At 52.6% G+C, this 15,883-nt stretch overlaps 2 protein-coding genes across 2 annotated transcripts in view; one reads left to right on the forward strand and one right to left on the reverse strand.

The window, feature by feature from the left end:
- Positions 1–14,401, reverse strand: part of HSCB (HscB mitochondrial iron-sulfur cluster cochaperone) — a 36,500-nt gene extending 22,099 nt beyond the window's left edge. The window contains exon 1 of the mRNA XM_077295076.1: positions 13,940–14,401. Within this exon, the coding sequence (XP_077151191.1) occupies positions 13,940–14,286 (347 nt within the window). The 5' untranslated portion in view covers positions 14,287–14,401. The remainder of the gene's footprint in view (positions 1–13,939) is intronic.
- Positions 14,402–14,454: 53 nt separating this feature from the next.
- Positions 14,455–15,883, forward strand: part of CHEK2 (checkpoint kinase 2) — a 101,882-nt gene continuing 100,453 nt past the window's right edge. The window contains exon 1 of the mRNA XM_077295061.1: positions 14,455–14,565. The gene's annotated coding sequence lies outside the window, so the exon portion shown is untranslated. The remainder of the gene's footprint in view (positions 14,566–15,883) is intronic.

A 15,883-nucleotide genomic window follows, 5' to 3' on the forward strand; every position in this document is an offset into this window, starting at 1 on the left:
TTCTATAAAATAGTTTTTATCGTATAAAAGCGCCAAAACATAAAAAAATGATATAAATGAGGTATCACTGTAATCGTACTGACCCGAAGAATAAAACTGCTTTATCAATTTTACCAAACGTGGAACGATATAAACGCCTCCCCCAAAAGAAATTCACGAATAGCTGTTTTTTGGTCATTCTGCCTCACAAAAATCACAATAAAAAGTGATCAAAAACTGTCATGTGTCCAAAAATGTTACCAATAAAAACGTCAACTCGTCCCGCAAAAAACAAGACCTCACATGACTCTGTGGACCAAAATATGGAAAAATTATAGGTCTCAAAATGTGGAGACGCAAAAACTTTTTTGCTATAAAAAGCGTCTTTTAGTGTGTGACAGCTGCCAATCATAAAAATCCGCTATAAAAAACGCTATAAAAGTAAATCAAACCCCCCTTCATCACCCCCTTAGTTAGGGAAAAATAATAAAATTAAAAAAATTTATTTATTTCCATTTTCCCATTAGGGTTAGGGCTGGGGCTAAAGTTAGGGATAGGGTTGGGGCTAAAGTTAGGGTTTGGATTACATTTACGGTTGGGATTAGAGTTAGGGGTGTGTCAGGGTTAGGGGTGTGGTTAGGGTTACCCTTGGGATTAGGGTTAGGGGTGTGTTTGGATTAGGGTTTCAGGTAGAATTGGGGAGTTTCCACAGTTCAGGCACATCAGGGGCTCTCCAAACGCGACATGGAGTCCGATCTCAATTCCAGCCAATTCTGCGTTGAAAAAGTAAAACAGTGCTCCTTCCCTTCCGAGCGCCCAAACAGGGGTTTACCCCAACATATGGGGTATCAGAGTACTCGGGACAAATTGGACAACAACTTTTGGGGTCCAAGTTCTCTTGTTATCCTTGGGAAAATAAAAATTTGGGGGGCTAAAAATCATTTTTGTGGGAAAAAAAAGATTTTTTATTTTCACGGCTCTGCGTTGTAAACTGTAGTGAAACACTTGGGGGTTCAAAGTTCTCACAACACATCTAGATAAGTTCCTTGGGAGGTCTAGTTTCCAATATGGGGTCACTTGTGGGGGGGTTGTACTGTTTGGATACATCAGGGGCTCTGCAAATGCAACGTGATGCCTGCAGACCAATCCATCTAAGTCTGCATTCCAAATGGCGCTCCTTCCCTTCCGAGCTCTGCCATGCCCCCAAACAGTGGTTCCCCCCCACATATGGGGTATCAGCGTACTCAGGACAAATTGGACAACTATTGGGGTCCAATTTATCCTGTTACCCTTGTGAAAATACAAAACTGGAGGCTAAAAAATCATTTTTGTGAAAAACATTTTTTTTTATTTTCACGGCTCTGCGTTATAAACTGTAGTGAAACACTTGGAGGTTCAAAGCTCTCAAAACACATCTAGATAAGTTCCTTAGGGGGTCTACTTTCCAAAATGGTGTCACTTGTGGGGGGTTTCAATGTTTAGGCACATCAGGGGCTCTCCAAACGCAACATGGCATCCCATCTAAATTCCAGTCAATTTTGCATTGAAAAGTAAAATGGCGCTCCTTCCCTTCCGAGCTCTGCTATGCGCCCAAACAGTGGTTTACCCCCACATATGGGGTATCGTCGTACTCAGGACAAATTGCACAACAACTTTTGTGGTCTAATTTCTCCTGTTACCCTTGGTAAAATAAAACAAATTGGAGCTGAAATAAATTTTGTGTGAAAAAAAAGTTAAATGTTCATTTTTATTTAAACATTCCAAAAATTCCTGTGAAACACCTGAAGGGTTAATAAACTTCTTGAATGTGGTTTTGAGCACCTTGAGGGGTGCAGTTTTTAGAATGGTGTCACACTTGGGTATTTTCTATCATATAGACCCCTCAAAATGACTTCAAATGATCTGTGGTCCCTAAAAAAAATGGTGTTGTAAAAATGAGAAATTTCTGGTCAACTTTTAACCCTTATAACTCCCTAACAAAAAAAATGTTGGTTCCAAACTTGTGCTGATGTAAAGTAGACATGTGAGAAATGTTACTTATTAAGTATTTTGCGTGACATATCTCTGTGATTTAAGGGCATAAAAATTCAAAGTTGGAAAATTGCAAAATTTTCAAAGTTTTCGCCAAATTTTACCACTATCATGAAATACAATATGTCACGAGAAAACAATGTCAGAATCACCGGGATCCGTTGAAGCGTTCCAGAGTTATAACCTCATAAAGGGACAGTGGTCAGAATTGTAAAAATTGGCCTGGTCATTAACGTGCAAACCACCCTTGGGGGTAAAGGGGTTAAGGGGCGTCGGCCTCAAGTTGCTGAGGAGGAAAGACGGGGTGTAAGTTGCCTTTATCAGAGTTGTAATTGAATTTGTTTTCAGCCTTACTTACAATTTTTTAAGTTTTGTATTTCATCTATAGGTTCCACAACGTGAGGAAGGACAACCGAATATTGATAACGAGGTACTTATTCAAGCTGTGCAAGAGCGAGCAGCATTGTGGGACCCCCATGATCGGAATCATTCCGACTCAGCCTTGATCTGTCGACTCTGGGAAGAAGTGGCCAAATCGCTGTTGGATGATTGGGACTATACAAGGCCACAAGTCAGAAATGAATTTCGTAAGTATTGCAATGTGGTCTGACGATTCGGTTTTGCTGTAAATGTTGGTCTTTTTCCAATTTTTTTTTTCTTCCCCTTCACAGTGAAGAGAGTAAAAGTTCATTGCCGTTCGATGAAGGATCGCTTCAATAAGGACATGAGAGCGGAGATTCGGGTTTGAAGTGGTGCTGCTCAAAAAGTCTGAAAATATAAGTACCATCAGCGGCTTTCTTTCCTGAAGCCAGCGCTTGCTCAGCGAACACAAGTATATTTTGTGTTGTCTTACTATTATTTAAACTTTTAATTTTTTTACTAATGTTTTTCATTTATTTTCCACACAGAACCTGGTGCAGCACCACACAACCTGGATTGTCCTCTGTTGGAGTGGCCCCTCATCGACCAGCCAACGAACAGGCCCAACCCTAATCATCCACCAGCGATGGAGCAACCAGGCAGGCTTCACAGGCTGGGGAACAGGAAGCCCGTCCATCTGGTTTTCCCCTCTCCCTCTACTTTACTTGGGTTAGCTCGCCAGTGGCAGAGGGCCTGGGAGAGGTCAGTCATGCCCGACTTTATTCACTTAAGCTCAGTCTTCCAGGCTGGGAAGAAGGTGCTTGTGAAAAGACTGGATAGTGGGCGCACTCAGATGAACCCACTTTTCCAGGACGTCCACAGATGCCTTGACCACCAGGAAGCCAACCTTAACAGACCGGCGAGACATTTCTCTACTGAACAGGGCTTGACAGAAAACCTTAGTCCTGATCTCCATCCCTATGTGATGAAGGCCTGGCAGGCTGCTTACACAGAGGCCATGCAGCGGTCCTGATATCAGCAGCAGGCACAAACTTCATTCCCTACAGGGCAACAAGCTCCAGGACAGCATCAGTGGCACTATCCATCACTGGACATTAGGACTGTTCCAACAGTACTCAGCTACACCATGCAGCCGAGTGCAGTAGTCCAGCCTTCCACTCCCACCACGCAGGAAGCAAAAGGTCACGGAAGCAGAAAACAAAGTCCAGGAAACGAAAAGCTAAGAAACATTACCAACTCCCTACACATTCACCTCCGAATGTGTCTTTTTTTTCCCCAAGTCTGTCCACACCTTCCCTTGGTTCTTTCCCATCCAATGTGTCAATCCCTTCCAACTTGTTTTCCACTCCCAATGTGTCCTCTGCCAAGGTTTCGGACCAAATCCTCCAATTGTCTGCCACTTCCCCAACCACTCCAAGCCTACCATCACAACCCGACACCCCTCCAGGTCCACCATGTAATACCCTTCCGCAGAACCCAAAAGTAAAACATTGTCCTTTTTTTAAAATAAGATTTTTATTTAAGAAAAATACTTTTGATTCACAATAACTGTCTCACTGTTTTCTTTAACTCTTTATTTAAACATGTGTGTATTGGTAAGTATTTTTACGGGTGTTACAGTTAAGATGTTTATTAAAGTTACATTCAAGGTGTCAATATTAGTCAGAAAAAAGTACAGGTGCATAACCGGTACATTTGACTTATTTACAGTTTAAATCATTTCATCTTGCCATGACACGTCCAATATCAGAGAAAGTAAGCAGCCAATTTGTCCCTCATTTGGGCAACTTCCATTGTAGTCCTCAGAGGGTGAGCATGATAATCCGGCAATGTGGTATTAACAAGTTCCTTACGTTTGAAGTGGGGTTGCTCTTTTGCCAGGATGTAATTATGCAGAACACACGCTTTCACAACCTCATCAACTGTCTCTATTTTAAGATTGGTGTTCCCAAAATGCACCATTTAGCTGCCAGCAAACCAAAGGCTCACTCCACAGTTCTTCATACCCTTGTCAGACTGTAGTTGAAAATCTTTTTGGTGTGATTCAAGTCCCGACTGGAGGTTGGCACACATTTGAAACACCTCATCCCCAACAAGAACAAATGGCATTGGTGGTCCTTCAGTGTTCGGAAGAGGTTGTGGCAGTGGAAAATTTAAATTATTACCATACAAAACGTTGTCCCATGTCAGAGTTTTTGAAAGTCAAGAGTCATTTCCTCGTCCAAATCAGCCAACGTTAACAAATCTACACTCAGCATCCGCAATCGCCATGAAAACAATGGAAAAGTATTTTTTTTTTTTTTTTATAATTGAAGTACTTGGATCCACTTCTAGCAGGTTTAAGAATCTGAGTGTGTTTGCCGTCCACAGCCCCCACACAGTTTGGAAAATTAAAAGTTTCCTTGAATTTTTCAGCCAGAGGTCAGTTGAGGGTTGGAGGAGGAATTCTGCACCCAGAACATCACACAACGCACGGCAGGTGTCTCCAACAATCCCATAAATGTAAAGATGTAAACATCTAAGGGTATGTGCACACAGTGCGGATTACTCTGCGGATTTTTCCAGACTGATTTTGGTAAATCCGCAGGTAAGCCGCACTGCGGAGCTCCTGCAGAATGCCGGCGTCACACTCAGCGTATGGAAATACGGTCCGTTTTTTACGGCCGTAATACGCAGCAATTGTCCCAAAACACTGTTGCGTATTCAATGTGAGGATGCGATTTTTACGCACAAATTTATCCGTGTGTCATCCTTATGGCATCCGTACGGCGTTTTTATCTCGCAGGCTTGCAAAATGGACATATCATGGATCCATCGGCTCAAATATTATAAAAAACATATATATATATAGATAGATATATATTTAATTCAGCGCTAGATAGCAGAAAAGCCGGTAATTCTATTGCCGGCTTTTCCGATCTCCTTCACAAACCCGACAGGATATGAGACATGGTTTACATACAGTAAACCATCTCATATCCCTTCTTTTATTACATATTCCTCTTTACTAATGTAACAAGTGTCTGTGTAAAATTTGGGGTCTCTAGCTATTAAAGGGTTAAATCCCGGAAAAAATTGGCGTGGGCTCCCGTGCAATTTTCTCCGCCAGAGTGGGAAAGCCAGTGACTGAGGGCAGATATTAATAGCCTAGAGAGGGACCACGGTTATAGGACCCCCCCCCCCCTGGCTAAAAACATCTGCCCCAGCCACCCCAGAAAATGCACATCTGTAAAGATGCGCCTATTCTGGCACTTAGCCTCTCTCTTCCCACTCCCATGTAGTGGTGGGATATGGGGTAATGAAGGGTTAAGGTCACCTTGCTATTGTAAGGTGACATTAAGCCAGGTTAATAATGGAGAGGCGTCAATTATGACACCTATCCATTATTAATCCAATAGTACGAAATGGTTAATAAAACACACACACATTATTAAAAAGTATTTTAATGAAATAAAGACACATGGTGTTTTAATATTTTATTATACTCTTAGTCCACCTGAAGACCCTTGTCACCTGAAATAAAGTTAAAAAAAAACCAAACCACAATATTCCATACCTTCCGTTGATCAGTCTTGTCCCACGCTGTAAATCAATCTGAAGAGTTTAAATCATTTCATTTTACACCCAGGAGCTCTGCTAATGCAGCTGTGCTCCTGACTGTAAAACTTGGTGAATGCAGGGGAATGTATTGTAGTTACCTCGAGTCGCGGAGATGCGCCCTCTGCTGGATGAACTCATATGAACTCGAGCCTGGGAACTTTGCAGAATATGTTCCCAGGCTCGAGTTCATATGAGTTCATATAAGTGCCAGAATAGGCGCATCTTACAGATATGCCTTTTCTGGGGTGGCTGGGGGCAGATGATTTTAGCCGGGGGGGGGGGGGGTCCTATAACCATGGTCTCTCTCTAGGCTATTAATATCTGCCCTCAGTCACTGGCTTTCCCACTCTGGCGGACGGAAAAAATTGCGCGGGAGCCCACGCCAATTTTTTCCAGGATTTAACCATTTAATTTAATAGCTAGAGACCCCAAATTTTACACAGAGACAACACTTGTTACATTAGTAAAGAGGAATATGTAATAAAAGAAGGGATATGAGATGGTTTACTGTGTGTAATCCATGTCTCATGTCCTGTCGGGTTTGTGAAGGAGATAGCAGAAAAGCCGGTAATTCAATTGCTGGCTTTTGCTATCTAGCGCTATATGAGATAGATAGATCTATCTACCTCTATCTCTCTCAATGAGATATAGATATATACCTATTCTATGTGTACACATTTATTCTACCTATTCTATTCTGTCAGGGTGATTTTACTGTACACCGCACTGAATTGCCGGCTTTTCTAGAAAACACCGCTGCGTATTTCTCACAAGTCACACTGCTGGTCCGTGTGTAATCCGTAATTTTCTCGCCCCCATAGACTTTCATTGGCGGATTTTTTTGCGCAATACGCTGACAAACGTAGCATGCTGCGATTTTCTATGGCCGTACAAGACTGTATAATACGGATCCGTAAAATACGGCAGATAGGAGCTGGGCCATAGAGAATCATTGTACCGTATGCAATCCGTATTTTCTGTGCCTCTCATACGTCCGTAAAACACGCCAGTGTGACGCCGGCCTTACAGTTTTATTTTTCCACCTACTGAGGAGCAGGTGTAAACCGCTGTGGAATCCGCACAAAGAATTGACAAGCTGCAGAATAAACAATGCTACGTTTCCGCGTGTTTTTTTTTTCGCAGCATGTGCACTGCTGATTTTGTTTTCCATAGGTTTACATCGGCCAATCTGGTGTGGATCCGCAACGTGTGCACATACCCTTAGGCTATGTGAACACGTAGGGAAAAGGGGTGCAGAATTTTCTGCACAAAATCCACATCTCCTGGCAGAATCCGCAGCTGCGGATTTGCCGCGGGTTTTATGCGGAATTGATGCGGATTTTGTGCAATTTTTCCCACTGCGGATTTCTATTATGGAAGGGTGCACATCCGCAGCAATTCCGCACTGATTTTTCCGCACAGCTTTTTTTTTTTTTTTTTAGGATATGTGCACACGCTGCGGATCCGCAGCGGTTTCCCATGAGTTTGCAGTACAATGTAAACCTATGGGAAACCAAATCCGCAGTGCACATGCTGCGGAAAAAAACGCACGGAAACGCAGCGGTTTATTTTCCGCAGCATGTCAATTCTTTGTGCGGATTCCGCTGCGGGTTTGCACCTGCTCCAATAGAAATCTGCAGGTGAAAACCCGCAGAGGAAACCGCAAAAGAAACCGCGATAAGTCCGCAGTAAAAACCGCAGCGGTTTTTCACTGCGGATTTTGCAAATCCGCTGCGGAAAATTCCGCAATGGAATCCGCAGCGTGTGCACATGGCCTTACATTGATTTACATTGTACTGTAAATCAGTGCGGATCTGCAGCGTTTCTGCGTGGAAAAATCCGCTGCGGATCCGCAGCAAATCCACATCGTGTGCACATAGCCTTAAGGTCTCTTTGGTAGCCAGGAATCTGTGGAAGAGAAAATGGGGAGAAAAAAAAAAAAAAAAAAAAGTCAGTATATGGCTTTTATAACAAGATTAATGACAGGTGTTTCTTTTTCAAAATTGCATACCTTAGGGACACCAACAGATATTCCTCAGCAGGAATTGCTGTACGTAGTTGCGTGTCCTGCCTGGTGATGGATCCTCGCACACGATGCAGCAATTCGTCGAAGCAGTGTTCAGACATCCTCGTGCATTCAAAAAACGTTTGCGGGTTTTCAAGAAGCTCTGTGAACAATGAGAGGTAGGCTCCATGGTTCTCTCGGACTTAAACAATGGGGTGTTGCCAATGGCGACGTCAATGCAAACGCATGCAAAAAGCATGGCTAGGTTCACATTAGCGTTGTGCGCAGTGTATCATCTGCATGCGCAAAAGCATTCAAACACATGTTTACGCAGTGTTTTTTATCCACACCAGCTTATGCATGATGGCAAAAAAAAACCCCAAACCACTGCGTGTGCATGTGTTTTTGCCTGCGTTTGAGTTGTTTATGCACATGCGTTCGACATTTCCAGGAGGGCGTGTCTCAAAACAGTTCCTGGACATGTGCAGTCCAAAGTACGCAAGCGCATCGAAGGTATGTCCCCTCTCACCAGTCCCCCCCCACACACACAGTACGCGGCCCCTCTCACCAGTCCCCCCCCCCCCCCACACACACAGTACGCGGCCCCTCTCACCAATCCCCCCCACACACACACACAGTACGCGGCCCCTCTCACCAATCCCCCCCCCCACACACAGTACGCGGCCCCTCTCACCAGTCCCCCCCCCACACACACAGTACGCGGCCCCTCTCACCAGTCCCCCCCCCACACACACAGTACGCGGCCCCTCTCACCAGTCCCCCCCACACACACACACACACACAGTACGCAGCCCCTCTCACCAGTCCCCACACACACACACAGTACGCGGCCCCTCTCACCAGTCCCCCCCCCACACACACACACAGTACGCGGCCCCTCTCACCAGTCCCCCCCCACACACACACACACAGTACGCGGCCCCTCTCACCAGTCCCCCCCCTCCCACACACACAGTACGCGGCCCCTCTCACCAGTCCCCCCCCTCCCACACACACAGTACGCGGCCCCTCTCACCAGTCCCCCCCCCCCACACACAGTCCCCCCCCACACACAGTGCACGGCCCCTCTCACCAGTCCCCCCCCCACACACAGTATGTGGCCCCTCTCACCAGCCCCCCCCCCACACACAGTACGCGGCCCCTCTCACCAGCCCCCCCCCACACACACACACACACAGTACGCGGCCCCTCTCACCAGTCCCCCCGCCCACACAGTACGCGGCCCCTCTCACCAGTCCCCCCCCCCCACACAGTACGTGGCCCCTCTCACCAGTCCCCCTCCCCCACACAGTACGTGGCCCCTCTCACCAGTCCCCCCCCCCACACAGTACGTGGCCCCTCTCACCAGTCCCCCCCCCACACAGTACGTGGCCCCTCTCACCAGTCCCCCCCACACACAGTACGTGGCCCCTCTCACCAGTCCCCCCCACACAGTACGTGGCCCCTCTCACCAGTCCCCCCCACACACAGTACGTGGCCCCTCTCACCAGTCCCCCCCACACACAGTACGTGGCCCCTCTCACCAGTCCCCCCCACACACAGTACGTGGCCCCTCTCACCAGTCCCCCCCACACACAGTACGTGGCCCCTCTCACCAGTCCCCCCCACACACAGTACGTGGCCCCTCTCACCAGTCCCCCCCACACACAGTACGTGGCCCCTCTCACCAGTCCCCCCCACACACAGTACGTGGCCCCTCTCACCAGTCCCCCCCACACACAGTATGTGGCCCCTCTCACCAGTCCCCCCCACACACAGTATGTGGCCCCTCTCACCAGTCCCCCCCACACACAGTACGTGGCCCCTCTCATCAGTCCCCCCCCCCCCCAACACACACACACACACACAGTATGTGGCCCCTCTCACCAGTCTCCCCCCCCACACACAGTACGTGGCCCCTCTCACCAGTCCCCCCCACACACACAGTACGCGGCCCCTCTCACCAGTCCCCCCCCCACACACAGTACGTGGCCCCTCTCATCAGTCCCCCCCCCCCACACACACACAGTACGTGGCCCCTCTCACCAGTCCCCCCCCACAGTACGTGGCCCCTCTCACCAGTCCCCCCCCCACACAGTACGTGGCCCCTCTCATCAGTCCCCCCCACACACACAGTATGTGGCCCCTCTCACCAGTCCCCCCCCCACACAGTACGTGGCCCCTCTCACCAGTCCCCCCCCCACACACAGTACGCGGCCCCTCTCACCAGTCCCCCCCCCCACACACAGTACGCGGCCCCTCTCACCAGTCCCCCCCCCACACAGTACGTGGCCCCTCTCATCAGTCCCCCCCCCACACACAGTACGTGGCCCCTCTCATCAGTCCCCCCCCACAGTACGTGGCCCCTCTCATCAGTCCCCCCCCCCTCCACACACACACAGTACGTGGCCCCTCTCATCAGTCCCCCCCCACACACACAGTACGTGGCCCCTCTCATCATTCCCCCTCCCCACACACAGTACGTGGCCCCTCTCATCAGTCCCCCCACACACACACACAGTACGTGGCCTCTCTCACCAGTCCCCCCCCACACAGTACGTGGCCCCTCTCACCAGTCCCCCCCCACACAGTACGTGGCCCCTCTCACCAGTCCCCCCCCACAGTATGTGGCCCCTCTAACCAGTCCCCCCCCACACAGTACGTGGCCCCTCTCATCAGTCCCCCCCCCCCACACACACACACACAGTACGTGGCCCCTCTCATCAGTCCCCCCCCACACACAGTACGTGGCCCCTCTCATCAGTCCCCCCCACACACACACAAAGTACGTGGCCCCTCTCATCAGTCCCCCCCCCACACACACACACACAGTACGTGGCCCCTCTCATCAGTCCCCCCCCACACACACACACAGTACGTGGCCCCTCTCATCAGTCCCCCCCACACACACAGTACGTGGCCCCTCTCATCAGTCCCCCCCCACACACAGTTCGTGGCCCCTCTCATCAGTCCCCCCCCCCACACACAGTACGTGGCCTCTCTCACCAGTCCCCCCCCACACAGTACGTGGCCCCTCTCACCAGTCCCCCCCCCAACACAGTACGTGGCCCCTCTCACCAGTCCCCCCCCACACAGTAAGTGGCCCCTCTCATCAGTCCGTCCCCCCCCCACACACACACACACACACACACACACAGTACGTGGCCCCTCTCACCAGTCCCCCCCCACACAGTACGTGGCCCCTCTCACCAGTCCCCCCCCCACACAGTACGTGGCCCCTCTCACCAGTCCCCCCCCCACACACAGTACGCGGCCCCTCTCACCAGTCCCCCCCCCCACACACAGTACGCGGCCCCTCTCACCAGTCCCCCCCCCACACAGTACGTGGCCCCTCTCATCAGTCCCCCCCCCACACACAGTACGTGGCCCCTCTCATCAGTCCCCCCCCACAGTACGTGGCCCCTCTCATCAGTCCCCCCCCCTCCACACACACACAGTACGTGGCCCCTCTCATCAGTCCCCCCCCACACACACAGTACGTGGCCCCTCTCATCATTCCCCCTCCCCACACACAGTACGTGGCCCCTCTCATCAGTCCCCCCCCACACACACACAGTACGTGGCCTCTCTCACCAGTCCCCCCCCACACAGTACGTGGCCCCTCTCACCAGTCCCCCCCCACACAGTACGTGGCCCCTCTCACCAGTCCCCCCCCCACACAGTACGTGGCCCCTCTCAGTACGTGGCCCCTCTCACCAGTCCCCCCCCACACAGTACGTGGCCCCTCATCAGTCCCCCCCCCACACAGTACGTGGCCCCTCTCATCAGTCCCCCCCACACACACAGTACGTGGCCCCTCTCACCAGTCCCCCCCCACACAGTACATGGCCCCTCTCACCAGTCCCCCCCACACAGTACGTGGCCCCTCACCAGTCCCCCCCACACACAGTACGTGGCCCCTCTCACCAGTCCCCCCCACACACAGTATGTGGCCCCTCTCACCAGTCCCCCCCACACACAGTATGTGGCCCCTCTCACCAGTCCCCCCCCACACACAGTACGTGGCCCCTCTCATCAGTCCCCCCCCCCAACACACACACACACAGTATGTGGCCCCTCTCACCAGTCTCCCCCCCCCCACACACAGTACGTGGCCCCTCTCACCAGTCCCCCCCACACACACAGTACGCGGCCCCTCTCACCAGTCCCCCCCACACACACAGTACGCGGCCCCTCTCACCAGTCCCCCCCCACACACAGTACGTGGCCCCTCTCATCAGTCCCCCCCCACACACACAGTACGTGGCCCCTCTCACCAGTCCCCCCCCCCACAGTACGTGGCCCCTCTCACCAGTCCCCCCCCCCCCCACACACACACACACAGTATGTGGCCCCTCTCACCAGTCCCCCCCCACACAGTACGTGGCCCCTCTCACCAGTCCCCCCCCCACACACAGTACGCGGCCCCTCTCACCAGTCCCCCCCACACACACAGTACGCGGCCCCTCTCACCAGTCCCCCCCACACACAGTACGTGGCCCCTCTCATCAGTCCCCCCCCACACACAGTACGTGGCCCCTCTCATCAGTCCCCCCCCACACACAGTACGTGGCCCCTCTCATCAGTCCCCCCCCACACAGTACGTGGCCCCTCTCATCAGTCCCCCCCCCACACAGTACGTGGCCCCTCTCATCAGTCCCCCCCCCACACACACACAGTACGTGGCCCCTCTCATCAGTCCCCCCCCCACACACACACACAGTACGTGGCCTCTCTCACCAGTCCCCCTCCACACAGTACGTGGCCCCTCTCACCAGTCCCCCCCCACACAGTACGTGGCCCCTCTCACCAGTCCCCCCCCACACACACACAGTACGTGGCCCCTCTCATCAGTCCCTCCCCACACACACACAGTACGTGGCCCCTCTCATCAGTCCCCCCCCACACACAGTTCGTGGCCCCTCTCATCAGTCCCCCCCCCCACACACACAGTACGTGGCCTCTCTCACCAGTCCCCCCCCCACACAGTACGTGGCCCCTCTCACCAGTCCCCCCCCCACACAGTACGTGGCCCCTCTCACCAGTCCCCCCCCAACACAGTACGTGGCCCCTCTCACCAGTCCCCCCCCCACACAGTAAGTGGCCCCTCTCATCAGTCCGTCCCCCCCCCACACACACACAGTACGTGGCCCCTCTCACCAGTCCCCCCCCCACACAGTACGTGGCCCCTCTCACCAGTCCCCCCCCCACACAGTATGTGGCCCCTCTCACCAGTCCCCCCCCCACACAGTACGTGGCCCCTCTCACCAGTCCCCCCCCACACAGTATGTGGCCCCTCTCATCAGTCCCCCCCCCCCACAGTACGTGGCCCCTCTCATCAGTCCCCCCCACACACACAGTATGTGGCCCCTCTCATCAGTCCCCCCCCCACACACAGTACGTGGCCCCTCTCATCAGTCCCCCCCACACACACAGTACGTGGCCTCTCTCACCAGTCCCCCTCCACACACACACACAGTACGTGGCCTCTCTCACCAGTCCCCCTCCACACAGTACGTGGCCCCTCTCACCAGTCCCCCCCCACACAGTACGTGGCCCCTCTCACCAGTCCCCCCCCACACAGTACGTGGCCCCTCTCACCAGTCCCCCCCCACACAGTAAGTGGCCCCTCTCATCAGTCCCCCCCCCCCACACACACACACAGTACGTGGCCCCTCTCACCAGTCCCCCCCCACACAGTACGTGGCCCCTCTCACCAGTCCCCCCCCCCCCACACACAGTACGTGGCCCCTCTCACCAGTCCCCCCCCCACACACACACAGTACGTGGCCCCTCTCACCAGTCCCCCCCCCACACACACACAGTACGTGGCCCCTCTCACCAGTCCCCCACACACACACACACAGTATGTGGCCCCTCTCACCAGTCCCCCAGTACGTGGCCCCTCTGTTCAGTTTCCCCCCAGTACGTGGCCCCTCTCACCAGTCCAGCAGCTGGTAGTGATCCTTGCTCTCATCAGGAGGTTGTATGCGGCTGCAGGAGGGGCAGAAGAGCTGGGGGCCGGTGACAGTGGTCTGACAGCTCCAGCACAGGGTGCTGCCCGAGGAAACACTCAGGAGCCTGAGGGGCACACTACAAAAGGATATAAAGGCGCGCCGGGACACTGGCCGGGCTGGTTCACAGCGTGCGAGGCAAAGCAGAGCAGTGACCCTGGATACACCGCCAGTAGAGGGCGCGTCAAACAGCCGCGGCACCATACCACCAGCGCAGCATGCCCTCCTCCACTGACTGGCACAGCGCCTCCACATTATATGGCTGGCAAGCTCCATGGCAGAGACGCACACAGGTTGGACCCGGAAGTGAAGCCCTCATAACACGCTGCTTGTACAGCCGGCTGTGCTCTAGGAATACCCCCGCTCGGTGTGTGGTACTGGCGGACTGCACGGAAACCACGCCCACTTACCATGCATGAGTGGAAAAAAAGACTCGACGTGAAAGGTTTCCGCCCATCCCGACGCCCCGGCCGCTTATTGGCTGCCTGTACTTGACTCTGTTTGGCGGCAAAAGAGGAGAGCGGAGTCTTCCTGTTTATGTGGCTGCTGTGTGAGGTAAGAACGGGCCGCAGGGAAGAAGGACGGGTCCATGTACAGTGGGGGGATGTGGGACCTGGGAAAGAGCAGGATGGGGGGAGCCGCTGTAGTGTGGACGGCGGACAGAGCAGGCCTCTCATCCCGCAGGTTATATGAGGTCGGGCACCAGGTCGGAAGTGGCCTGTGTCTGCGCATGTCTCATTTCCGCTGGGCATGCCGCTCTGTGTTGTTCCCCCCTGGTCCCAGAGAGAGAGACACGGGCCGCAGTAGTTAGTGCTGATGGTCATGGTGGTATAAGGGGCGTGTCCAAGTAAACTTCTGGGGCCGTGTTTTTTGACTGCCCCATTATTACAATGTGAGCCACGCCCCTTTGTTTTTAAAGGGAACCTGTCACCCCCAAAATCGATGGTGAGGTAAGCTCACTGTCATCAGGGGCTTATTTACAGCATTCTGTAATGCATTCTGTAACGCTGTAGATAAGCCCCTGATGTTACCTAAAAGAGGTTAGATTATACTCACCCAGGGGCGGTCCCGCTGTGGTCCGGGTCCGATGGGCTTCTCAGGTCCACTCCGGGGTCTCCCATCTAAATTCCATGACGTCCTCTTCTGGTCTTCACGCTGCGGCTCCGGCGCAGGCGTACTGATTTGCCCTGTTGGGGGCAGAGCAAAGTACTGCAGTGCGCTGGTGCCGGGCCTCTCTGACCTTTCCGGCGCCTGCGCACTGCAGTACTTTGCTCTGTCCTCAACAGGGCAGACAAAGTACGCCTGCGCCGGAGCCGCAGCGTGAAGACCAGAAGAGGACGTCATGGAATGAAGATGGGAGGCCCCGGACCGCCCCTGGGTGAGGGGGATAATCTAACCTGTTTTTCTCATCTTTCAGGTAACATCGGGGACTTACTGTATCTACAGCATTCCAGAATGCTGTAGATAAGCCCCTGATGACAGTGAGCTTACCTCACCATCGATTTTGGGGGTGACAGGCTCCCTTTAAGCTCTCTATAAAAGGCCCTTGTGTGTGGAGGTTCCAGGTGCCTAATCATGGGGAGACCTGTGAGTGCGCAGGCCACAGTGCAGACACAGCCACAGCGTGCGGCAGTCAGCGCCCTGCGTGGGAGAGGTCACTCCTGTAGGGACCCCGGAGGCTAAGGCCACATCCGCTTTTGCGGAGGTTTTTGATGTTGCAGAATTTCTGCACCTTTGAAGTTACGTGTTTTTGCCTTTTTTGTCTTGGTCGTTTGTCATGTTTTCGATAAAGCTGCTTTGTTTTTGATACTTCCTGGTATTTGGCTTTGACAACTTTATTGATACAGTCGTGCGGATTACATGGGTTTTGTAC

The sequence above is a fragment of the Ranitomeya variabilis genome, chromosome 1 (assembly GCF_051348905.1).
Source record: "Ranitomeya variabilis isolate aRanVar5 chromosome 1, aRanVar5.hap1, whole genome shotgun sequence".
Classification (NCBI taxonomy): Eukaryota; Metazoa; Chordata; class Amphibia; order Anura; family Dendrobatidae; genus Ranitomeya; species Ranitomeya variabilis.